The following is a 27,775-nucleotide window of genomic DNA, read 5'->3' as shown; positions in this document are numbered from 1 at the left end:
CATTTCTCCTACAAAAAATGCTCTAGCTCTCCAGCTGTTCTTGGAAATGGTGCATGAGGAGATGATGCTAGCTCTTGAGGAGAAGATGTTAGCTTTTTTATGTGTCATTTAAATTTAATCTACAGTCTAGTATCAGCAGGGAGAAAAGACATTTAAAGGCAAACTGAGGATGATGTTCTTTGTAAATGACTGCATCACCAGTGATTGGTTATGCCCTCAGGGTGAATTCATAGCTGTCAGTGCTTTTATTTTGTTTTAATAAAATCTTACTCATTTGGGGTCTTGGATGATTGAGACAGTAGCTCTATAACTACATATAAATTGCAGTTTTTCTTTTTTTCTTTTGCTATCAACCCTCAAATATATGTCTTTGGGTGGTTGTGTTTGTTTTATTGCACAAGGTTCTCGAGTTGAGATTGTTTTTCTTTTCATAAAATTGAAAGTATAATTGTGAAATATCTGGAAAATCCTGTAATAGCCTTTTTTCAACTTACTTTGTTAAAAAAAAAGTTTTCCAAATTAAAAAAAAAACACTAAAAATAAGGTGTTTTTGGGGGGTATACATGTATCATCCTTTAAAATTAACTCTAAAAGAAAGCTATAGGAAATTGATTTGTTTTAGTTCCATTTTTTACAGGGAAAATGCGTCCTTTGTACCACTTCTAAAGTTATAGCATTATCTATTTGTTTGAATGTATAATTCCATGGATTTGTTAAAAGGCACACACCAATAATATGTCTCTCATGTAGGTAGTTATATCTTTTCATCACTGTAGGTTTGGGTTTGCCAATATTTTGTCTGCTCTTGTTTGCTTTTAGAATCAAAGCAAATGAGAAAAATCGTCTCATTGAAGCAATTGGGGATCCTTAACCCTTTTTGGTGTCAAGAAGAGTTTTAATATTCAGAAAAATCTTTAAATTCACTGTGGTCTGGTTTTAGGAAAGATTGAAAAGATTTTTAATTATTTACTGTTCTTTCGAAATGTTGCAGGTCCAATTCAGTCTCCTTTCTATTTTTTGTTATTGTTATTACTCAGCATATATCCATTCTCAAGGTGGTAGTTACTTTGCTGTGATGTCTCCAGAAAAAGTCTCATTTAAATTGATGAAATAGACAGAAGGAAGGGTAATAAAGATAGGTGCTCTATATAAGATTGTACTAAAAAAGAAAAAAAAAACAAACAAATCCAAAGATCTGCGTCATGTAGATTACTTTGTCATATCCTAAAGCTTATTATTTAAAAAACCCAGTTACATTGATGACAAAAAGGCTATTTGACTTACGGAAATAGCCAATTTTAGCTTGAATCTTGTTAGAATTTTTAAGGCACTTCATAATAAGTCTTTTTTTTTTTTTTGAAGCGGCTGTTGTTACCTTTGCTAACACGGAAATAGTGGCAAACACAATGTAAAATAGTGGATATTGTAATCATTTTAACTTTGAGATCTGTTTACTACTTGTGATTTGAATGAGGATGATCTTCATAGTGGTAGTTTTATTTAAACAAATAAGATGATTCCTCTTTCACGTAGAAAGAAAGCTGTATTGTTTGCTTGAGAGATTTGATTAGAATCTTCCTTCCCATATGTCTTAGTTCATTTTGTGCTGCTATAACAGAATACCTGAGGCTGGGTAATTTATAATGAACAGACATTTATTTGGCTCACCATTCTGGAAGCTGGGAAGTCTAAAAGGCGGGGCCGCATCTGGTCAGAGCCTTTTTGCTGCATTATAATGTGGTGAAAGACATTACATGGAGAGAGAGCATGCATGAGAGAGTGAGCAAGAGAGAGCCAAACTTGCATTTATGGCAAACCCACTCTTGAGATAGCAGACTTGTTCCTGAGATGATGAATCCAATAATGCCATTAATAAATTTATGAGGGCATTTCCCTTATGACCTAATTACATGTTAAAGGTTCTACTTGTCAACATTGTTGCATTAGGGTTGGCATTTCCAACACATGGACTTTGGGGGATACATTCAAACCATAGCATTGTAGTTTCTGATTTTATAGTTGTAGTAAGAAATTAGTAGGAGAAAAATAAATGGTAAAGAAACTAGCCATTGTCAGGGAATTAGTGCATTTTGGATATAGAAGTTGGGGGACTCAGTTTTTCCATACTAAGAATTACTTTTCGTGTTTCTCCTTGTGATACCCAGTTGTATCTATTAAGCAAAATAGAAGACTCTTTTAACCAGTTAAGTGATAACTTTGCTTTTTTTCTTTGATTCCTGAAGAAATGGCAGGTAACCATAGCTTCTTTTCTCTTATATAAATAATAATTATGGTACTTATAAGAGTTAGATTTATTAGTCTAAGTTTATGCTTAAATTGTTTTGATACCAAAATTCTGAATCATATTTAATTGTATTTTTGTCATAATTTTGAGTTACAACATTATTATATTGTATTCTTTTTTAATTTAATTATATTCTTTTAAAATGTTTTAGGTACACACAAATCCATGTTTTTATCAGTCTTCAGAGAAGAGTCAGCTCATACCATTGAAGACAAATCTATGGTGCTATTTGAATCCTGGAGATAGTTTTTCTTTGTTAGTTGACAGATACATTTTCCGCATTCTCTCTATATCCTCTGAAGTGGAAATGGAATGTACCTTAAGGTAAGTGCTTGCTGAAATGAGAGTAAGGATGCTATTTTTAATCTAATTCCTCAGACCTCACAAATCCTTTGGTAGGAACCAGCAGAAACCATTAAACTCAATTGGAGATAGAGTAGATGTGTAATGTGTGTGCGTGCATGTGTGTGTTTTGTGCACATGCACATGTGTATCTGTTTCTAGAAAACATTTGACTTTGAAACTTAACTATGCCTTGATAGCAGTTGCTCCCATATGTGGTGTCTTTTACCATTGTATTCAGAATGTATTTTCCATCTAACAGTGTTCAGTTAGTTAATTTGAACTTGACTACCTTTTCCTCGTTTTTTTAGCTTTTTAAATTTTATTAAGGTATTAATTTCTGACTTACATTACACTTGTATAACTCCTCTTTCTTATAAAAATAGAAAATATAGAACAGGGAAACTGAGGTCATGAGGTATTAGAATAAATATACTGATATCTGGCTTACAGTTAAAATTCAGGTTTTTTTAGTCAGTCTTAGAAGATTATTTGACTTCGTTTCTGCTTTTAAATTATAGAATGCATAAACTAGACTTATAGAAGTAGATGGACAGAATTATGCAGAGTATGTTCTCTGATTGCCATGGTATTAAGTCAGTAAATCATTAACAATAAAATAGATATACAAATCTACAAATACTTTGAAATTAAATAAAACACTTCTAAATTACCTTTGGGTCAAGGAGAAGTCATAGGGAAATTAGAAAACATTTTAAACAGAGTGATACTGAAAACAGCATAAAATATTGTGAGATGCAAGTAAATTAGTCCTTAGGGGGAAGTTTATAGTTGAATGCCTGTATTAGAAGAGAAGAAAGCTACAAAACCAGTGATCTGTGCTTCTACTTTAGGAGGTTAGACAAAAAAACTAATTAATCCCAAAGAAAATAGGGGAAAAAAAAGAAAATTAAAGCTAGAAGTCAATGAAATAAAAAATAGATGAAATGAAAATCTGTAAAGCTCTAGGGTGGTTTGGTAAAAGCAGCCTTTACTACAGTAAAGTAAGTACTTTACTTATTAAGGCTTACCAAGAAAAAAGGGAGAAAACATGAATTATCAATATCAACAGTAGAAGAGGGAATATATCATTACTGATACTACAGACCTTAGAAGAAAAATAAGAAAATATTATGTAAAACTTTATGCCAATAAATTTGGCAGTTAAAATAAATGGGCATATTTCTTAAAAAAAACTGATTCAGGAAAAAATAGAAATTTGATGAATTCCTTATCCATTTAAAAAATTGAATTCACAATTTAAGGATTTCCCACAAGGATCTTCACTAATGAATTCTGTTAAAATTACAAGGAAGAAATAAATGCCAATATTATTCCTTTTTCTCAAAAATAGAAGAGGATATACTTCCTAACTCATTTTATGAAGTTTCTATAATTCAGATACTAAAATCAGACAATAATTTACAAAAAAAAAAATCCCCAAACTACAGACCGATATTCTTTATAGCAAAGTATTTACAAATCAAGTGAAAAGGATAATACTCTATTACAAAGTGGGGCTTGTTCAAGGAATATGAGGTTAGTTTATCATATAAAAGTCAAAGCAATTCAGCATAACAGACTAAAGAACTATCATTTTAATAGATGTTCAAAAATAATTTTGACAAAATTCAACACCTGTTCATGATTTTTAAAATTTTTGTGAAACAAGGAAAAGAAGGAAACCTTTATTCCTACAAAAAAACCTGTTAGTGAAATGTTGAAAGTTCTCTCCCTAAGATTGGGACTACAACAAAGATAATATATATCAGATTTGAAAGGAAGGAGTAAAACTGTATTTGTTTGGAGATGACATGATTGTATATTTAGAAAATCCTGGGAATCTATCAAAAAGAAAAGCCAGTCACAAACAGTATCTATTATATTATTACATTTATATTAAATTCTGTAATAAGTAAACTAATCTGTTAAATAGAAATTTAATCAATGGTTATTTCCAAGGGGATTGACTAGAAGAAGCTACAAGGGAGCTTTTTGTTTGGCTTTGTTTCAGCTTTTAAACAAATATGGACTTATTCTGTGTCTTGTTAAGGGTGCAGATTATGTGGGTGTATGCATTTGTCAAAACTAATCAAATTTCACGCTTCAGATATGTGCCTTTTGTATATAAATTACATCTAAAAATGCTTAAATGCAAGTGGAAAAAAAAGGAAATTGCATTTTAGTTAAATGAAATTCCTTAACTATTGCTTACTACTCTATTTATTTATTTATTTATTTATTTATTTATTTATTTATTTAGAGATGTAGTCTCACTCTGTTGCCAAGGCTGGAGTGCAGTGGCAGGATCTTGGCTCACCGCAACCTCCGCTTCCTGGATTCAAGTGATTCTCCTGCCTCAGCCTCCTAAGTAGCTGGGACCACAGGTGTGTGTCACCACACCCAGCTAAATTTTGTATTTTTAGTAGAGACCGGGTGTTACCATATTGGCCAGGCTGACCATGAACTCCTGACCTTGTGATCTGCCTGCCTTGGCCTCCCAAATGCTTACTACTTTAAAGTTCTAGTCTTTTTCTCATATCATACATGTATGAAGCATGCTGTTTTAAAATAGCTGTCAAAATGAGACATGTAAAGAACTGATTTTTTTGTTACAATAAACTTTCATAATAGAATTATATACTTTTTTCAAAAATTAGGAAGATATACATCCTTATGAAACAAAGTATGGTCATTGCCTGATAACTTATTTAAAGTATTAGATATTGATGATGGTTGCACAACTCTGTTAACATTACTAATAATCACTGGATAGTACACTTGAACAGAATGAATTTATCGTTATATGGATTATTTTTCAATAAAGCTATTATAAATAAAGATAATTACCCTTTCTAGACCACATTTAACTTTCCAAGTTTTAATTTTTTATTTTAAATATCCTGTAATAAGGCTTTATAAATCATGTGATAGTTGATTGTTCCTAGAAGTATTTGAACATAAAATAAAAATATGTATCACAGTGACAGCATTTGATATTTAAATAAAGGTATAACAGAACAATTCGTACTTGTACTTTTTTTGAACAAAATGTTAAATAGAATTTTGTTCTGAGGTTGTTATTACATTTATTCGGGATAACTGTTAGCAAAAGTTACATATAGATTATAGAGTGTGTATGAATTCATCTCAGACTTGTGCCGGAATAGAAAATAAACTAGAAACGGAATTGATGATGTTACTTAATTCCTATCACTTGTGAAAAATTATCACACTACTGTTAAATGTTTCTTAATATTTTCCATGTTAAATATTAAGAAAACTTGAGAAAAAAATTATAATTTGGAAGTACACCTGTAACTTATGAGTAAAATGGATCTGGTATTATAGTGGAGTGAACTTTTATAGATTTGACAATCATATTTCCAAGAATTTGTCTCCAGCACCTGGCACAGTGTGTGACACACAGTAGAAGTTTTAAAAATATTGATTGAATGAACAAAAAATGTAATGCTGCATAGTGATTTACTCTAAGTAAATTTTCTCTTTTGCCTGATTCCTGCCATTGAAATTCAAGGCTGCCTTTGAAGGAAATTATTCATTGTATAAGAAATACTAAAACAAACAAATAAAACAAGTGGTTAATTAGATTCCTCTCAGCTAGACGCATTTCTAAAATCTTATATCTTAGTTTTTAAAAATTCACATGTAATGAGGACAATTTACACACAGTGGAATTCATCCCTTTTAAATGTGCAATTCATTGCACTAAAAATGATAATATAGTCATTTAAAATACTACCAGAGTGAGATATAGAACATTTCCATTTCCCCACATATTCTCTCATGGCTCTCTGTAGTGTGTCCCTTCATTCCACTAAAAATCCCTGGCAACCATTAATATGGTTTCTGTCCTTGTAGCTTTGCATTTCAGGATGTTATATAAATGGAGTAATACAATATGCCTTTTGTGTCTGGCTTCTTTCACTTAGCAAAATGCCTTTGGGATTCATCTGTATTCATACACACATCAATATGAACTATATCAATAGTTCATTCCTTGTTATTTCTGAGTATTAGTTCGTCTATAGTTTCAAATGTTCAAAAAGGCAAATTTGTTGGATCATGTACATGCATACATAAGTAATAATGACCCAACAACTTTGGATGACCTTACTGCATATTGCAGAGAGTATGAGGTTATTGGTTCTGCTAGTATGTCCCACATGTGACCATGGATGTTCCTGTGCCAGAACATTTAGCTTGCAGCTATACTGCAGTTTGGGGATATTTCATAAGCAGCTCTATTAATACTTGCCTGAACTTCGGTAGCAGCTATGTGTCAACTGAAACTCAGGATTTTATTTATTTTTTCTCTAACAGTCTGACTAGCTTAACTGACACCATTGCAGTTTACATGATCTCTCTGGAGGCTGGGTGATGGTCTTAATTTTTATGAACTATCTGCACAAATATTAAATAAAGAGCTTGTAAGCCTTGAGAGAGAAGGCTGCCACACATCTCATAAATAATTGGGGTTTCTAGGCCCTTGATTTTGAAAGATTTATGTATTTTGTGGCTAGCAGGTAGGAAATAAAGAACATATTGTAGTCTATATATTTTATTCTAGTATACTATAATCTGCTTTTTTTTTGTTTTTGCTAAGTCTGAGAAAAGGGATATAACTCAGATGTAGTCTGAAGGCAGCAGAAATGTATTATGTTTAAAATTTAAGACAAGTTTCTATTTTATCTTATAGAAATAGTCAAATGCTTGATGAAGATAATGTATTGAATGAAACGCCAAAATCCTCCGTTATTAATTTACCTCATGAGACTACTGGTGCCTCACAACCAGAAGGAAGTGCAGAAATAGCCAAGACCCAAATGACTACTACAAATAGTGTGGTGAGAAATTTGAGATCTCATCCATTGATAACATGTTCTTCAAGTTATTATAAAGGCAGAAAAGACAACTGAAATTAGGTTTATTATGACAGTATTGCTAGCATTTATCAACTTTTGCTGATTTTAAGCTAAGCTCTAGAGAATATGGCAGTAGTCAACATTTAATAGAAATAATTAATTTATTTAAGAAATTTGATGAACTCAGTATACAGTTGCATATGAGTATTTTAATGGTAGAATTCGGCAAAGCAAATATTTTATAAATTCATTAAGGATGTATGATTATTTTTAGTAATTAATAGGTGTCTTTTTAGTCTTTCCTAGGTGAATGCAGAGACTTCAGTAAGCAGCAGCCAATCCTTGCCGAGAGGAAAAGAATCCTTCCAGCTTGGATGTTAGAACATTTAAGTGATCAAAACCTTTCAGTACCAGCAATCGGTGGAGGTAGGTTTTTGTTTCTACTAATGCTGACTTTCCAAGAAAACATTAAACAGAATTTGAAAGTTTTTCTGAAGAAAATCTATGAACGGTCTCTATATAGATAGAGTTGTGTAAGTGTATAGCTTAGCCTAGTTTTTTTTAGAAGTGAACATGAAGTCTAATTGAAAACATAGGCTATTGCCATTTATCAAATATCATTTATACCATTTATCAAAACACTTGTTTTCATTTAACAAGCACTATTATGTGCTAGAATTATATTAATAAAGACTTTCAAAGAAACCTCTTGGTTCTATATCTAGGATAAAAGGCCAGCACAATAAGAATGTTTAAAATTAATGTTTAAAAATGCCAGATGAATTGATATACCTTCAAGTTTACTGATTGTTTTTTCTGCCATCTCCAATTTACTCTTAAGTCTATCTGGCAAATTATTTATTTTAGCTACTGTACTTTTGAGTTCTAAAATTCCTATTCAGTTCTTTTTTTTAGTTTGTTTCTCTGATAAGATTCCCCATTTATTCAATCTTTTGTATATTTTTCTGTAAGTCTTTTATCATATTTATAATAGCTGTATTAAAGTCTGCATTTGCGTACAACTTTGTCATTTCAGACTTATTTTTTATTGACCGCTTGTTTTTTATAGGGGTCACATTTTCCTATGTATTCTGTGCTTAGTGGTTTTCTATCGATATTGGATATTGTGGATGATACATTGCTCTTGATTATGTTATATTCCTCAGAAGAAGTGTTTTTGTTGTAATAGCAGTTAATTTGGCTGGATTCAGAGTCTACACTGTTTCACCTGTTATGGATGACAGGTGCAGTCTCTATGTAGTTCTTTTACTTCCTAGCTGCTGCATTTTTCCCTGAGTCCCTGGGGTTGGCCCGATGCAAATGTAGTCTAGCAGTCAACCAAGAATTTGGGTCAAGTTTATAGGTAGGTTTTTGCTCTTGCCCCTTCTGAGGCTGCCTTCCATCCAGGATTTTATCCCTCACCCCTCTCTCTCTCTTCTAGCCTTAAAACTCTCTGCTCTGACCATTTAAACCAGTAAGGTTACAGCTTTCTGCCACAAGTGAATTGGAGAATGCCCTCAGGAAAAAGTCACAAGTTCACAAACCTCATAGGTTATAGTTAATTTCAACGTTGACACTTCTTCAACTCTGCCTCTTTGGTCAATCTCCAGTGCCTACAGATAGTTTAAAAAATATTTTATCCTGAATTTATAATGATTTTATTTGCAGTAATTAGTTTAGTTATGGTATTTTGCCGTTTTACCTTAAACATTATTTAAAAAAAATTAACAGCACAAACGAATACACATTTTAGTTCAAAAGTTATACTCTTGGTGCTTTGTGTATTTTGCATAGTGGTCATAGAAGTCTTCTAAAGTTTTGGATTAAATATATTATGCACATAATTTATTTTATTTAATGCTAGTTTGGATTATATTAGGATCAAAGTGTTCTCATGGGAAAAGTATAGTATACATTATGTGTTAAAGGGGACGTGGTTTAATCTGGAGAATTTTCCAATCTAAGCCTAAGAATTTTGCAGTAAGTTTTATCTAGAACAGTTGTTTTCGGTTCTCCCCACCCCCACAATTCATGTCATATATATATATATATATATACATATGTATATATATATATATATATATATATAAAACATCTCTGACTGTATGTGTTGATCCTCAATTTGTATGAAGGATATGGGGAATGGTAGTGGGGAGGTGCAGGCACTTTCCCTCAGTAGAACAATTTCTCTGATAAAAGAAAGATGACCAAAAATTGGACCAATGTGACCTGGTCTTTGCAAACAACTCCTTTTCTTTCAGAGTTGTTTTATACTGCAACTGCTTCTGTGCTACCATTTATAATAGTTCAACGTGTATTTTGTTTCAAATACATTTTCTTTCACTTGTTAGATGTTCCATATAAAATATGAAGCACATTTTTGGGCTCTTCACTTTGAAAATACATATGAGAGTAATTTGACGTTGGTCTGGAATACTGCATGTGTACAATGTACTTAAAATGCTAAAGCTTCAAAATAAGATAGAAAAGTCTTTGGATTCAGGTAATCTTTTTATAAACTAAGACTGTGGGAGAAATATGGTATAAGAGGAAGATTAGGTTACCTAATTCCTTTAAAGACAGTTTAGTATTTTAAAACAGTTTAGTACCTGAATCCTGCTAATTAAAAGTTAAAACAATTAGACTTCTTCTATGGTGCTGTTACTTTTTTTAAAAAAATATTTTGTTTGTTTAATAAATGATGGAGATCAATAGACCAATGTGAGAGATTTTAAAAAATCAATTTGCAGGATGCATTGCGGCTTGTTCAGATATGGTTAACTTTCATATGTCTTTTGCAGCTTTGGGACTATAGCTGTGGTTATTGGTCTTTATGTAGATTATCTGAAACTAACTTGATTTTTGGAACCTTTGGAATCATTAGAAACAGAACAAATAGCATTAATTGATGTTATTTGACTTATTCAAGAGCATATAATAAATGCCAGAGCTGTAATTGAGACTCAGCTCTGACTAACTTTAAAGCCTGTGTCCTAAGGCGTATCATTGTACAGCCACCTAAATTTACTCTTTATATGTTTGGTTTTTGTTTGTTTGCCTTTTTTGATATGCCCTTGCAATCTCTCCTGGATGGTCTCTCAGTTTAACTCTTTGTTTAATCCTTTATATGTAGGGGAATTTTTGCTGTTCTGAGGCTTTTTCATTTTTTCAGCCAATACAGTTTTTTATTGTTATCACCATCATTACTATGTTTGTTTTATTATTATTATTTTATTTCAGTAGGTTTCTGTGAAACACGTGGTGTTTGGTTACATGGATAACTTCTTTGGTGATGATTTCTAAGATTTTGGTGCACCTACTGCCTGAGCAGTGTACATTGTACCCAACGTATAGTTTTTTATTCCTCACTCCCTGACCTTTGCTCCCAGGTTCCCAAAGGCCATTGTGTTATTCTCATGCCCTTGCATCCTCATAGCTTAGCTCCCACTTATAAATGAGAACATACAATATTTGGTTTTCCATTCCTGAGTTACTTCACTTAGAATAATGGTCTCCAATTCCATCCAGGTTCCTGCAACTGCCATTATTTCATTCCTTTTTGTGGCTGAGTAGTATTCCATGATGTGTGTACCATGGGGTGTGTGTATTCCATGGTGTGTATACACACACACAGATTAAATATATTTTATATATATCAGTTTCTTTACTCATTGATTGGCATTTGGGCTGGCTCCATATTTTTACAATTGTGAATTGTGCTTTTATAAACATGTGTCCAGGTGTTTTTTTCATAAAATGACTTCTTTTCTTCTGGGTATATCCCCAGTAGTGGGATTGCTGGATCAAATGGTAGATCTACTTTTAGCTGTTTAAGGACTCTCCACGCAGTGTTCTGTAAAGGTTTTGGTAGTTTACATTCCCACCAGCAGTGTAAAAATGTTCCCTTTTCACCACAGCCATACCAACATCTATTATTTTTTTGATTTTTAAATTATGACCATTCTTGCAGGAGTAAGGTGTCATCGCATTGTGGTTTTGATTTGCATTTCCCTGATAATTAGTGATGTTGAGCATTTATTTTTGTATGTTTGTTGCCCATTTGTCTATCTTCTTTTGAGAATTTAGCTTACTTCTTGATGGAATTTTTTTTTTCTTGCTGATTTGTTTTTTCTTGTAGATTCTGGATATTAGTCCTTTGTTAGATGCTTAGTTTGTGAAGATTTTCTCCCATTCTGTGGGTTATCTGTTTACACTGCTGATTATCTCTTTTACTGAGCAGGAGATTTTTAGTTTAATTAAGTTTCATCTATTTATCTTTGTTTTTATTGCATTTTGCTTTTGAGTTCTTGGTCATGAAGTCTTTGCCTAAGCCAATGCCCAGAAATTTTCTGATATTCTAGAATTTTTATGGTATGAGGTCTTAGATTTAAGTCTTTAATCCATATTGAGCTGATTTTTGTATAAGGTGAGAGATGAGGATCCAGTTTCATTCTTTTACATGTGGCTTGCCAATTAATTATCCCAGCACCATTTGTTGAATAGGGTGTCTTTTCTCCACTTTGTATTTCTATCTGCTTTGTTGAAAATCAGTTGGCTATAATTATTTGGCTTTATTTTTGGGTTATCTATTCTGTTCCGTTGGTCTATGTGCCTGCTTTTGTACCCGTACCATACTATTTTACTGGCTGTAGCCTTGTAGTATAGTTTGAAGTCAGGTAATGTGATTCCTCCAGATTTGTTCTTTTTGCTTCGTGTTGCTTTGGCTAGACTTGCTTTGGGCTATCTTTTGGTTTCACATGAATTTTGCGATTGTTTTTTCTAGTTCTGTGAAGAATGATGATAGTATTTTGATGAGAATTTCATTGAATTTGTAGATTACTTTTGGCAGTATGGTCATTTTCACAATATTGATTCTACCGTTCCATGAGCATGGGATATGTTTCCATTTGTTTGTGTCATTTGTGATTTCTTTTAGCAGTGTTTTATAGGTTTCCTTGTAGAGGTATTTTACCTCCTTGGTTAAGTATATTCCTAACTTTTGCTTTGCTTTTTTATTTTTATTTTGCAACTATTGTAAAAGGGGTTGAGTTCTTGATTTGATTCTCAAGAACTGTTGGTGCATAGCAGTACTAAGGATTTGTGCACACTGGTTTTGTATCCTGAAACTTTACTGAATTTATCAGTTCTAGGAGCTTTTTGCATGTGTCTCTAGAGTTTTCTAGATATACGATCATATCATCAGAAAACAATGACAGTTTGACTCATTGACTCTTCACTGATTTGGGTGCACTTTATTTTTTCTCTTGTCTGGTTGCTCTGGCTAGGATTTCCAGTGCTATGTTGAATGGAAGTGTTGAAAGTGGACAGCCAATATAGTTCTAATTTATTTTATTTTTTATGTCTCAGGTACTAGCACTTGGATGTTGTCATGAGTTTCTCAGGCCTGGGCTAAATTTTTTTACATGTCCTTAGTGATTGAGAACTAAATATATTTAGGGAAAGGCTTTCAGAACCTCCCTTTTCTTGAACTCCATTTATCTCTGTTCCTTCAGCCTTCCAGGCTGCAGACTAATCATAACTCTTGGGTTAGGATACTCTTGGTAGATTGAAAAAGGAGCTTTTATATCTTCAGTGGTATCATGCTATTCCATAGAGCTCTTCTTCCTCCATCTTCTAAGCTTCCAACATGAAGTTGTAAAACGTGGCACATGCCGGGGAAGATTGAGCTGGTCTTCATACTTTTTGGTTTGCATTTAATTTTATACTGTGAATATTTTCAGTATGGCAATTTGATGCAGATTATAAATATTGAGCTAGCATTATTTTAATTGGACTACAGTTCAAAATGCACTTACATTTATGTAAAGTGCTAGTTATTCTGTTTACTTTGTTTCCAGCAACTTTGCCAAGTTACCTAATTTTAATAGTTTTTGAACCTCTTATTTTCTAGCTGTATAATCATATTATCTATAGAATTAGGATAATTTTTGCTCTTCTGATCTACCTACTGCTTTCTTTTCTTGTCTTAGCTTAACCCTATAAACCTTTAAAAATGCTTAAAATTGGTCTGTTCTTGTTCCTGATTTTAATAGAAATTCTATTAGTATTTTGGCATTTTATATGGTTGGTAATAGATTCTGATGAATAGTCATCTCATGTTTAGTATGGTTCATTTTATTTTTACTGTTTTTTTCAGGAATAACTGTTGAATTATTTTTAAAATGTTATGGTATAGAAATAGTTCTGCATTTTCATGTGTTAATGTAATTAATGATATTAGTAAATATCCTAATATAATATACTATGCTAGTGTTCCTGGAATAAGTTCAGTCTTATGATAACTTATTATTTTTATACTCTGTTAGATTAAATTTGCTAATGTTTGATTTAGGATATCTCTATTTATAGTTATGGTTAGTCTGTATTTTTCTTTATGTATGCCTTCTATGTGCGATTTTATTGTTAGAGCACTGAATTGAGAGGTTTTCCATATATAGTCAGGGACAATTTGAATAATTGAAAAATTATGTTTCTTCATGGAACTCTCCTGATCTGGCCCTGATGCCTGTTTTTAGTAGTTGATAATTCTGGCAGAGGAATAGGTAAGTTAGTTAGACCAGTTTAAAAAAAAAAAAAAGAATGAAACATCCAGAAACAGATTTTAAAAACATACATTTAACATATGAATACATATCAGTTCAAACTGATAGAGAAAAGATACATTATTCAACAAATGACATTGAGAAAATTGACTCTCCATTTGGAAGAAAATAGTGTTAAAGTACTACTTTATACTACATTCAGAAACAAATTTCTATTGAATTAATAGTCTTAATATAAAAATTAAAACAATTAAGGCATTTGAAGAAAGTATGGGAAAAATATTTTGATTACTTCTGTAGACTTTCTTAAGATCATAGAGAGCCTGAAATCCTAAGGGAAAACCTGATAGATTTACCTAAATAAAAAGGAAAAATACTTATATGCAAAAGACACTATAAATAAAGTCAGAGGTAAATAACAGACTGGTAAATGATATACCGAGATATTTGTACCACATTTATAAAAGAAGGTTTTTAAAACATTGTCTATTTAGTAACAAAAATGGTAAAACTCAGTGGAAATTTTGGATATTATATATGACATACTACAGAAGAATAAATACAAATAGTAAATATATGACTTTATGATCAAGTAGGAAAATGTAAATTGAAAACAACTCGTTACTATTTTTTGTTCATTAACTCATCAACATTTAAGCAACTGATAATATCCAGTGTTGGCAGAAAGGAGTATTATCAAACATTACTTGTGGAGGTATAAATTAGTATAACCTTTCAAAGTCACTTGTAGTATCTCTTAAATTTTTACATATACAATACACTTTGATCCAGAAATTGCAATCCTAGGTATTTAAACCACAGAAATAATAACATTTGTACTTTTAGTTCTGTATATGTTTATGTATATGTATTTGTAGATGTATTTGCTTAAACACAGGAAAAAATTGAGAAGTATATACATGTCATAGTTAATATAGCTGGTTGGGAGTAGTTCCTCTAGAGGGTGAGATTGTATGGATATATTTTTAATGATACATATATATAATTGAGCTATTGTTCATGTAGTATTAGTATAACAGCTCATGTAAGTGCCATTATTAATAGTTAAAATTAAGCTGTTTTGTATTAATAGTTAATTTCTTTTATATTTCTATTATTTAACTGTACCTATTTTAGATTTCAGAAGAATATTTGTCATACCAGATATAAAGACTGTTTTGAGCCATTTTAAGCTTTTCATTTTTTATATACTCTTTGTGAAGAGTATTTTAATAATATCAAAATGGCTTCTTATGCAAAAAAAAAAAAAAACCAAAAATTAGCCCTAGTCCCTAGAGGGGGTTTGTAGTAAAGAATTTGGAGTTTTGAGTATTTAAAATATATATATTTTTAATTTTAGAATTTTGGGTACATGTGTGACACTTGGAATATATAGACTACCATTTGAGTAGAAGCTGTGTCTTGTTTAATTTACTATAGTTCTTAGCATAATCAGCAATAGCATTAGTTCAATATTTCACTTGGTTTAATTCATAACTGTTACAGCATTTGGTCATTTGGTATACCAAGCTACACAGACCTATTAAGTCATGTTTATGACAGTTTCCAGAAATGATATGAAATATTTCCTAATTTAGATTCATGATGAATATTTAAATAATTTAGCTAAAGTTTAGTTTTTAGAATAGTTTATTCACAAGTTTCCTTTGATAAATATGTTATTTTTTACATTGATTCAATTGATATTACTATTTGATAATAAGGACAGCATTCCATTGGCAGTTCTTTCCTCAACTTAAAGTTAAATAACTTAAATGTTATTTCAGGCTACTTGAATGTCTTTTAGAATTGGACTAAGCAAACTACAACCCATGTGCCAAATTTGACCCACTGCCTGTTTTTTTTTTTTTTGAGACAGAGTTTCGCTCTTGTTACCCAGGCTGGAGAGCAATGGCGCGATCTTGGCTCACTGCAACCTCCTCCTCCTGGGTTCAGGCAATTCTCTTGCCTCAGCCTCCTGAGTAGCTGGGATTACAGGCACGCACCACCATGCCCAGCTAATTTTTTGTATTTTTAGTAGAGACGGGATTTCACCATGTTGACCGGGATGGTCTCGATCTCTTGACCTCGTGATCCACCCGCCTCGGCCTCCCAAAGTGCTAGGATTACAGGCTTGAGCCACCGCGCCCAGCCGCCTGTTTTTATAAATGAAGTTTTAGTGGAACATGGCCATGGTCAGCCATAAATGTGTTGTCTGTGACTGCTTTCATGTTACAAGGGCAGAGTTGGGTGGTAGTGACAGACACGGTATGGCCCACAGAGCTTAATATATTTACTCTCTGGCTTTTTACAGAATATGTCTGCTAATCCCTGCTTTAGAATATTGGAATAATGGCTACATATTGCTTTACATACCTATATCCTGGCTTTTAAGAGAATCTTTGGACAAATTGTTATGTTCAGAATTAATTTAGTCAGAAATATTTATTAAACACCAGTTTTGTGCTAGGCACAGTTGCACATACTAGAGACACAAGGGAGGAACAGTGAACAAGGCATGTAAAGTTTTTGCCTTCATGAAGACATCACTCTCAAGTAGAGGAGAAGGACCATTTGTCATGGACAATTGTGAATTTGTTAACAAAATATGATAATGACTTAGGTTTGCCAACTGCATTATACTTTGGCTAAGTATTTTATGGGATACAATGTCCATTGTTATTGAGATTTATTTACTTCATGGGCAAAGTTGGTAGAAATCACTCTCCTGTTTGGGTTATGCTGGGTTTGCCTGTAATCCCAGCACTTTGGGAGGCCTAGATGGGCAGATCACCTGAGGTCGGGAGTTCGAGACTAGCCTGGCTAATGTGGTGAAACCTCATCTCTATTAAAAATACAAAATTCAGCTAGGTGTGGTGGTGTGCACCTGTAATCCTGGCTACTTGGGAGGCTGAGGCAAGAGAATTGCTTGAACCCAGGAGGCAAAGGTTGCAGTGAGCCAAGATTGTACCAATGCACTCCAGCCTGGGTGACAGAGCAAGACTCCATGTCATAAAAAAAAAAAAATGAGCTTAATTCCTCACTGTGGGTGTTGGGGTTTAATAAGTATATGTAAAGCTCATTGGATAGCTGTGAGTCAGATTTTCTATCAGAGAAATTCAATTCTACAATTATAAAAATAACGTGTATCAGGTACTCTGCTAGTTTATATATTTTACTTCATTTACTTCTCTTAATATTTCCATGAATCATAATTCCCATTATCCATGTTATGAAACCAAAGTTGAGAAAGGTAAGATAAAATAGTTAAAGGATGGAGCCCCCATTGGCATCTCAGCCTGGTAGAATCCAGGGCTGGAGTCCTTGGCCATTTTGCTGCATAATACTTTCTGAGATTTCTACATAAGTGTTTTAAGTTGGCATTACTGTAAATGGAACTTTAATTTTATTTGGCCTTTTATCCTTTTTCTCCTCCCCCCACTTTTTTTTTTTTTTTTTTTTTTTTTGACAGAGGCTCACTCTTGTTGCCCAGGCTGGAGTGCAGTGGCACGATCTCAGCTCACTGCAACCTCCACCTCTGGAGTTTAAGTGATTCTCATGCCTCTGCCTCCTGAGAATTTGGGATTACAGGTGCACGCCACCACACCCGGCTATCTCTTGTATTTTTAGTAGAGACCAGGTTTCACCATGTTGGCCAGGCTGGTCTCGAATCCTTTTTCTTTTTTTAATATGGATTATTGACATTTGAAAATACAGAAGATAATTTTCTTCTTCTTTTTCTTTATGTGTGTTTAAGGTAATGTAACTCAGGGAAGTGGAAAAGAAGAAGTCTGCAAAGATAACACCCAAGCAAACATAACACAGCAAGGAAGAAGGCAATTAATTTCTGCAGGAAGTTCAGAAAATACATCAGCAGAACAAGACACAGGAGAAAAGTGCAAAAATGCTGATACGGAAGAGTCTGTCATTTCAACCAAGGTGATTTTTAAAAATTCATTATTTGGTTGTTTCTTCGTTAGGTATTTTAGATAGAAATTAGTTATATGTGGTACAAGGAGAAGCCAAAACTGCCTTTTTTTGTTGAGTCTATGAAGACAAAAACTGGCCCAATTTTTTCAGACTTAACTGAAGTGAATCTTTAATATAGTGTTTGTTTGCTTTGTAGAAAATAAAACCATGACATTCAGGAATTTTCAGACTGGGAAAAAAAAGTGGAGACCACTTGACTTTGGTCATAATTTGGCACCTCCATTGTGAAACCTGGCTTCTCTTATTCCATTGGTTGTTCTCAGATTGCATTTAGCCACCATTTTCTTGCGGAGTGTGATGAGAAAAACGAATGATGGGATCGTTCTTAATTACCTATTGCAGGATCACTTCTGGGCAGATTCACAGTATTTCTAGGCCTTCTTTCCTCTTTCAGTTTTTTGCTAACTTGCTAGAATTGTTTGACTGAAATATGCATTCTGTAACACTGGGTACTTAAAGAAAATGAGGACTGTTTATTAGAAGTACTTAAAAAAAGAGAGAAAGATAGAGATGGCCCCTGGACAGAAAGTTCAGGCATGCTTCCTCTCTAGTGAGAGGTGGCTTATGATGACAGTCTTCATGATCCTTGTAGTCTTGTGGGTGAGCTCTGTGGATGGATCCCTGTTTTAGTCTCAGGGAAAACCAAAGGAAGAGGAACCAGCTTCTCACTGGAGTCTGTCTTCCAGCTAGAGAAGTGGGACCTGGTCACTATACACTCAATTCCTTTGCTTTACTTATGGAGGCAAGCTTAATAAATGAAAACAAAATGTTTTCTGGCTCACATATATTTGCCATAAAACTTATTAAATTTTTTTTGTAGAAACACTGAGCCCTCATATACTCTATTCTCTGAACTCTGAACATGACAATTGACGTTGCCTTTTTTTCAAGAGAAATTATTGTATTCATAAGAAAATCTATAGTATACGTGTTTTCCTGTATTTATCCCAACCCATAAAGTTTGGTAATCACAAGAAAAACTTTGAGAAACATCTTAATTGATAGATTATGGAGAGGAGCAGATTTAAAATATTCAAGGTATTGTGAGGTTTTGTTGACATCAGGGGAGTATTACAGCCAGGTCCCCAAAATGCCCAAGTTCTATTTGGCCAATTGCTTTTTCTTTCCTTCCTTCTGAGGGAGATTTACCTCTTCTAGCATAGGAAAAATAAGGCTTACTTTTTCATGATCCTTTATGCAGGTAAAGCTGAGGCAGAGAACATGACTTAAACTGAAGATCCCAGCAGGGCCTTTGCAGACCCCACCCTCCATCCCTGACTAGTTTGAGTCTGAACACTGAACCTTTAGAACAGCTAGTCCTCAAGAGATGGCTATAGTGCAGAGCAGGTGAGAGGAAACAAGAGGCTAGGCTCACCTGTCTAGTCTAATGACAGGAGGTTGCCAGCTACAAAAAAACCAGTAACAGTTTAGCCAGGCCTACATTTGGAACAATGTACTTGGAATGAATTACATTCTCTTTTGGAAAAGTAGAAGAAGCAGTGGAAAGAAGGGACAAAAATCACTTTTGCCCAAGTAGACCTTGTTTCTGAGATTCTGATTCATTTGGTGTGTGGAGCCTCTGCATCAGTGGTATCTTAAACTCTCCCAATTTTAGTGTCCCTTCAAAGTTGAGAGCTACCGATGTACCATCACTGAATGCCTCAGAGGAAACTAAGGCCCAAGTTCACATTGTTAGGAACCTTGGCTTCAAACATAGGTCTTTTCATTTTGGGTATAATGAATTTTTCTACCATATATATTAGACTATGAAAAGAGTTTTATGACTCTAGTAACTTCTCTTCATAGGACAATTTTCAGAAATAGTCTGTATTTTTCATCAGTTCTTGTATGTCTTTCTACAAAATTATGTAACTGTCTAGAAGTGAAAATGAGGGTACTTGAATTGATTTAAGTTTAGTGAAAAGGATGGTTGCCATGGTTTGAGTGTTTCTGTCTCCTCTAAAGATTTATGTTGAAACTTAATCCTCAGTGCAACAGTACTGGGAGTTGGGCCTAATGGGAGGCTGTTTAGGTTATATGCTCCATGCTCGTGAATGGATAATGCTGCTGTAAAAAGGGCTTGCAAAGCTGGATGCAGTGCCTATAGTCCCAGCTACTTGGGAAGCTGAAGCAGGAGGATTGCTTAAGCTCAGGAGTTTAAGGTCAGCCTGGGCAACATAAGGAGACCTCATCTCTGTAACAAGATGGACTTGGCTTGTAGGAGTGGGTTTATGCTTTCACTCTTCTGCCATGAATGACAGAGCATTCATCCTTTCATGACCTTCCACCTTCCCTCATGTGAGAACACAGTAAAAAGGCCCACACCAGATGCTGGTGCCTTGATCTTGGATTTTCCAGACCCCAGAACTGTGAGAGAATAAATTTCTGTTCTTTATAAATTGCCCAGTTTGTGATATTGTTATCGCAGTTACAAAACAGACTGAGACAATGTATTTCCTTTACATAATCTAATGAGAAATCTTGTAAACGATGGAAGCCTAACTGAAACAATGTAAGTGAAAGTAGTATGGTCAAGTGTTTTAGCTGTCTATTGCTGTGAAACAAGCTACCCCAACACTTAGTGGCTTAACACAACGTATTATATCAGTGATTATGATTATATTCTGTCTTATAATTGTGAGGGTTGGCTGGAATCAATCGGGCAATTCTTTTATGACACATTTTTGGTATCAGCTGGGTTTCATTCAGCTGAGAACTCAGCTGAAGATGGAGCATCTGTGATAGCTTTACTCATGTGAATGGTGCCTCAGCAAAGGTTGATGGAATGGCTGGGGGCTGGCTGGGCCCACCTCCCTCCTTGTACCATGAAGTAGCCCTGACTGAGCATCTTTACCTGACAGCTGGGCCCCCAAAAAGTGATGTCAAAGCTCTTAGGTCTTTTAAGGCCTACAACTGGAATTGTCATTTATGCTGAATTTTTTTTTTTTTTTATCATTTTTTTCTTTTGAGATGGAGTTTCGCTCTTATTACCCAGGCTGGAGTGCAATGGCATGATCTCGGCTCACCGCAACCTCCGCCTCCTGGGTTCAGGCAATTCTCCTGCCTCAGCCTCCTGAGTAGCTGGGATTACAGGCACGTGCCACCATGCCCAGCTAATTTTTTGTATTTTTAGTAGCGACGAGGTTTCACTATGTGGACCAGGAGGGTCTCGATCTCTTGACCTCGTGATCCACCCGCCTTGGCCTCCCAAAGTGCTGGGATTACAGGCTTGAGCCACCGCGCCCGTCCTGAATTCTTTTGGTCAGAGCAAGTTACCAGGCCTCAGCTAGATGGCAGTGTGAGATGAGGGTGAAGACAACAGTGCGACCAGTTTATAGAGAGGGGCCCTTGAAATGTTTTCAGTCACAGATATAATCCTGGCAGCTTGCTAGAGGAGAGATTGGAAAAGAATAAGATTAAAGACATGGAGGTAAGGGAAGAGACTGTGGAATTAACACAGTGATGAAATAGAGAATCTAAGCTAGAGCAGTGACTTTAAGGATGGTAAGAAGTATTGAATTATATAAGTATTTAGGAAGAAAATTGTGGGACTTCTTGCTTGAATCTGGGGAGAGAGGGCAAGAAGGAGTAAAAGGCTTTCTACATTTCTGTCTAGCATGAATAGATGAAATGTGTTGGCAGAAACTGTGCCAGAGAACACAGAGGCAGAATGTCAGTTTTGACATTTAGAGTTTGAGGAGCATGGAATATTGAGAAAGAAATGTGTAGCTAGTGGTCGAATGCATGAGTTTGAAGCTCAGGAGTAAAGTTGGGTCTGGAGGTTAGGAGTTTTTAGTCTTGTAGCACGTCAGTGTTAATGGAATTGATGCAGGACTTTTAAGGTAATTTATCACCACAGACATTCTTGCCAGGAGCAGTTTGGAAACAACAATAAATTACTTTATTGAATTTGTTCTAGGTGAAAGTTCTTTATCTTCTCCCTTCTAGTACATTAATACTCAGGTGGTTGAGAGGCAGGAGAAGGGCTTGTTTGATAGGTTAACTGGCTATTTTAATAACCTTAATAATACCTTCCCACCACCTCCAAACACCCAGGTCACCCTCTATCAGCTCCATGCTCTTCAGTCCCTCAGGTCTCTAACATGTATATTTATATTGTAGGGGATCTGGCTACTCTATTCTGAGTTACCAGCCTTTCACATTTAATCCTGTGCATTTTCATCTAATCTAAGAAATAAACAATGTGGGATGCTTAGGAAATACAGAGCTCTCTGCTTTTCTCCTACTTCTAAGTACAGAGCACCTCCCATCTTTCCTATTCCCTCACTTGCCAGTTCAGTGACTTACTGTAGCTCCTGAGCTTTGTAATTGGCACAGTGCAAATTTCTGTCTCAGCAAACTTACAAATTACTGCATGTAATGGATTTTTGGACCATTTATAAATAATTTAAACTATGAATGTTAAATTCTTGAATGCCAAGGGTATACTATAAATCAGTATTTCATGGAGTTCATGAAGAGCATTATGATTTCCAGCTTTTGATCCTCTTGAAATATATTTGAGAACCTCTGATCCATAGTATTGATATTTGGGACTTTAACATTTCTTTCTCTTTTAGAATAAGTTAACATATTAAACATACTCCTCGTGAGGATTAAAAAAAAAAACCAAACTCTAATCATTCATGGAAGTTGACAGAGTTGAAATATGATACTCTACATTTCATTTCTTATATTTCATTTTGTTTTTTTTATTTTTAAATGGCAATATAATACATGTTTATCGTCAAAAATGGAAGTATCAGTAGCATTTGAAGAATGAAAACCTCCATTTGCTTTATCCTTCAATATCATTGCCTTACTAATTTTTTGGTTTATATACTTCTAACTCTTTTCATTTGGATTTACACAGTGAAGGCACACATAGATATATAAGGAATTTTTTAAAAACTAAATGGCATCACAGTATAGATATTTTTCTTGTTTAGTTAAAAACATCGTTAGATGTTTTTATTTTACTGTCTGCAGAGTGTTTCAAAATAAGAATATAATCTAATTTTTTTAACCACTTCCCTAGTTGTGCTTTTTTTTTTTTTTAATGTGCTATGATATTGAATGGAATTGTTTCCCTGTTGTCCCAGAACTGCTGCTAAGGCTCAAAGCTGTGAACAGAAGTACTATTAAAGTATCCCATGTGAAGGGGCCCTCAGCAGTAAAAAATAGCCCTTTCCCTTTATGGTTTATTTAAAGGTACGAAAAGTGACCACCATCCCAACCCCTAGGCTTTATGCAAAGAGGGAATTGAGAGACCAAAAGATTTTAAGATTAAGGGAAGTGCAGTGTTTATGGGAGAAATTATTTCTCCCTTTTCTAAAATCAAGAGAAGAGGAACACTCTAAGAGAATTACTTGTAGAGTTTGGAAATGCCGATAGGAACAAGAGGTACATTTTATTGAACATCTGTTAGCCAGTGGTACCTGAACAAAGAAAAAGAAAATTGGGAAGAACTGACCCAGCAAGGGACTACCAAGTAGGGGGCTAGGTTAGGATAGCCCAATTCTCACTTGAGAATTCCAGTTGCTGGCATCAACCAGTTGGTCCTGTAGTTGGGGGGATGAGATTGGGGTGTAATTGTGCAGCTTGAGAGCAAAGGGCATATGTTTTAGAGAGATATGATACTAATGTTGCAGTGAGGGTCAGCTCCAAGAGATAGCCAAAGGATTGTTTTCCCCATAGGTTATCTGTTACTATAAGAACCATAGTAAGATCTAGGTTCCTTTTTTCAAAGCAGTCAGTCAGTTTTGGTAGCATTGTAAATTTATGTACTGTTTCTTAAAAAATGAAATATCTTCTTAAGAAATTTAAGCTATTAAATATTAGGTAGAGTAAAACCAGCATTTTTCAGATGGCATCCAGCATACATGAGTCCTTAGTTATAAATGGAAGCAAACATTGATATGTATCTGGTATGTTGTTGTCGCATCCTAGAAATGGTTACCAGGAGGACTGGGGTTTATCTCAGCATTGTTTCTACTCCACAAGAAGTATAAGTAATTAAAAGATCATTTTTAACAGAATAAGACCAGGCTTATTGTTTGTGCTGGTAGTAAGTACAAATTATAAAAGTTCTGCAGTGCTGATGAGAGTATTTATTTGATTAAAAGCACCTTCAGTTTGGTTAAACTCAAGCCTTTATTAAGATAAATTTAAAGTCTTAAAATATTAAATTTTGCATAAAGCTATGTTCTGACCAATTTGGAAAAAGAATGAGGTCTTGCAAAATTTTCTGTGGGGGCAAAACAATTTTATCATTCGGTTATGTTAAAATCATGATTATATTTAGAGGGCAGAAATAATGTATTATACATTAATGTAGCTTATAAGAAATGATAAGGGGCCAGGTGCAGTGGCTTATGCCTGTAATCTGAGCACTTTGGGAGGCTGAGGTGGGCGGATCACCTGAGGTAAGCAGTTCGAGACCAGCCTGGCCAACATGGTGAAACTGCAGCTCTACTAAAAATACAAAAATTAGCCGGGCATGGTGGCATGTGCCTGTAATCCCAACTACTTGGGAAACTGAGGTGGAAGAATCACTTGAATCTGGGAGACAGAAGTTGCAATGAGCAAAGATTGTGCCACTGCACTCCAGGCTGTGGGACAGAGCAAGACTCCATCTCAAAAAAAAAAAAAAAAGAAAAATAAATTATAAGGACAGCGCATGTTAAGATCACGACACATTGTTGAACATGACGTATTGTTGAACAGTGACATTTAAGAGATATTAAAGATTACATTTAATGAAAACAGATGTCTTCTCTTATATTTTATTGTATTTCTGGTTATTTTTCACTGAAGGTTTGACATGATTGTAAAGGTTTAATACAACTGTAAATTTCTTTTCTAATAACTAAAAATGTTTTAAGGTATTAAACTAAGAACAGGAAAGAGTGGCATTTAATAACTTTAAAATGTGAATCTTGAAGTTTTAAGTTTACATTTTGCATGGATCTTGTAGTTTTGTGCTGATATGCTTGAGTTTCTTTTTAAAAATGTTTCATTTATTTCTGATGTTTTTCATTTTTGTTTTATAGGAAATGCCACAATCATTTTCCGCAGTCACATTAAGTAACGCAGAGATGAATAATATTAAGACTAATAAACAGAGAAATAAACTTCCAACAGAGGAACTTGGTAAAGTTTCTAAACGTAAAATTGCCGCCAAAAGAAAACCACATAAAGAAGATGATGCAGTGAGCTGTTTTGAGAATTGTTTGAGTGCCCAAGGAGAGTCATTTCTGGATGAGTCTCAAGGGGCTCATCCTGAGTCCAGCTCTAATCCCTCCAATTCAGTTCTACAAGGTTCTGTAGAAAACAAGGTCAAGAGGACATCCTGCATGTATGGGGCAAACTGCTATAGGTAAAATGAATTTTGTAATAGCATTTTAGTAGCATTTAATTCCATTATTTTGATAGCATATGACTATGTAGATACATGCTACAGTGTATTAAAAATCTGATAAAACCCACTGGCCTAAAGGTTAGGGGCTTTAATCATGTTTCTATTGTTTGTACTTTCTCAGTGTATTTTCTAGACATGCTGACTAATGTAAAGATCTGAATACTGGGGAATCCAGACATGAAAACTGAATCCCTCAGACCTAAATACCTGTTATTTAATCTCTTCTTAGATATTAGAGAGATAACTTCCTAAGTAGTTGTATACAGTATAACTGTAATTTTAGGTTGTGGGTAGGTGTCTTACTCATACATGTGCATTTTTCTTTATATTTTTCTATTGGTGCTTTGAATCCTCATGGTACCCTCTAAAACAACTGAATATAATAATCCTGGATTGATGGTTGCTCCTATACTTGCTTCATTTATTTACATTGCCCTATATATTCTAATTTCTTATTTTGAGAATTCAAATTATGATCTCTTAGTTTTAGCTATACTTTCATCCATAGTGTTTACAGTAACATGTTATAAATACATAAACCTATTTCAGAAAGATTTATTTGCCATTCTAACTTGACAAGCCAAAATATTCTAGCAATGCATTCCGGTAGATTATTGTCTTCTGTGTCAATAAGACATTAGTTAGCATGTGTACATATAAAACATTTAATTCCCCCACTGTATCTTAAAAGCGTATAGCAGGATTTTCTGGAAGATGGATATCTTTGTTGCAATAGTATATTTTAACATATTCTGTTAATTTCACATTCATATTATTTCTCTTTAAAATGTATTACCATCTTAGCACTTGAATACTCATATTTTTCAATTTAAATAGTTCTGATTTATGCCTTTTAAAAGGCATAAATATTATATCCTGAAATTTTGCATGCAGAGGCAACTGATTCAGTTCAATTTTTGGAGGTAGGGAACAATTCAGTTCATAACACAGTTTAAAAGAAAAAATTCATAATAATCATCTCCCTGGAGAAAAGTCATTTGATAAAATTCAACATCCCATCTGTTAAAAAAATTCTTAATAATGTAAGAATAGAAAATACTTCTTAAGTTTAATAAAGAATATCTATAGAAACCAGCAGCTAACTTCATACTTAATAGCAAAATATTAAAGTTTCTCCCATGATATTGGAACTAACCCAGTATGTCTACTATCGCCACTCCTATTCAACATTGCAGTAGAGCTCATAACCCCACTAAGCATATACTTAGCATACACTAAGGCAAGAAAAAGGAATAACTAATGTAGAGTGGAAAGGAAGATATAATACTGTAATTATGTACAGATGACATGATTGTATAATATTGAAAATTCAGAATAATCTCTTTTTAAATTATACATCAAGTTCTGAGATACATGTGCAGAACATGCAGGTTTATTACACAGGTATACATGTGCTATGGTGGTTTGCTGCACCCTTCTAGGTTTTAAACCCCACATGCATTAGGTATTTCTCCTTATGCTATCCTTCCCCTTGCCTCACACCACCCCGACAGGACCTGGTGTATAATGCTCCCTTCCCTGTGTCCAAGTGTTCTCATTGTTCAACTCCCACTTATGGGTGAGAACATGCAGTGTTTGGTTTTCTGTTCTGTGCTAGTCTGCTGAGAATGATGTTTTTCTGCTTCATCCATGTCCTTGCAATGGACATGAACTCATTTTTCTTTATGGCTGCATAGTATTCTAAGGTATATGTGTGTCCCATTTTCTTTATTTAGTCTATCATTGATGGGCATTTGGGTTGGTTCCAAGTCTTTGCTATTGTGAACAGTGCCTCAATAAACACATATGCGCATGTGTCTTTATAGTGGAATGATTTATAATCCTTTGGGTATATACCAGTTATAAGATAGCTGGGTCGAATGGTATTTCTGATTCTAGATCCTTGAGGAATTGCCACACTGTCTTCTACAATGGTTGAACTAATTTATGTTCCCACCAACAGCGTGAAAGTGTAAAAGCATTTCTATTTCTCCACATCTTCTCCAGCATCTGTTTCCCAACTTTTTAATGATCACCATTCTAACTGGTGTGAGATGGTATTTGTTTAAGTTTCGTGCAGATTCTGGATATTAGCCTTTTGTCAGATGGATAGATTGCAAAAATTTTCTCCCATTCTGTAGGTTGCCTGTTCACTCTGATGATAGTTTCTTTTGCTGTGCAGAACCTTAGTTTAATGAGATCCCATTTGTCAATTTTGGCTTTCATTGCCATTGCTTTTGGTGTTTTAGTTGTGAAGTCTTTACCCATG

General features: G+C 34.2%; 1 protein-coding gene across 6 annotated transcripts in view; it reads left to right on the top strand.

Moving 5' to 3' along the window:
• Positions 1 to 27,775, top strand: part of APLF (aprataxin and PNKP like factor) — a 73,361-nt gene that overhangs the window by 19,961 nt on the left and 25,625 nt on the right. For all 6 annotated transcript variants that reach the window (XM_003922672.3, XM_074398849.1, XM_074398858.1 and 3 more), the window contains 5 exons: positions 2,457 to 2,629; positions 7,368 to 7,515; positions 7,830 to 7,959; positions 17,854 to 18,035; positions 25,139 to 25,464. In XM_003922672.3, the coding sequence (XP_003922721.1) occupies positions 2,457 to 2,629; positions 7,368 to 7,515; positions 7,830 to 7,959; positions 17,854 to 18,035; positions 25,139 to 25,464 (959 nt within the window). The remainder of the gene's footprint in view (positions 1 to 2,456; positions 2,630 to 7,367; positions 7,516 to 7,829; positions 7,960 to 17,853; positions 18,036 to 25,138; positions 25,465 to 27,775) is intronic.

The sequence above is a fragment of the Saimiri boliviensis genome, chromosome 1 (assembly GCF_048565385.1).
Source record: "Saimiri boliviensis isolate mSaiBol1 chromosome 1, mSaiBol1.pri, whole genome shotgun sequence".
NCBI lineage: Eukaryota > Metazoa > Chordata > Mammalia > Primates > Cebidae > Saimiri > Saimiri boliviensis.
This window is presented reverse-complemented; position numbering and strand designations above follow the sequence as displayed.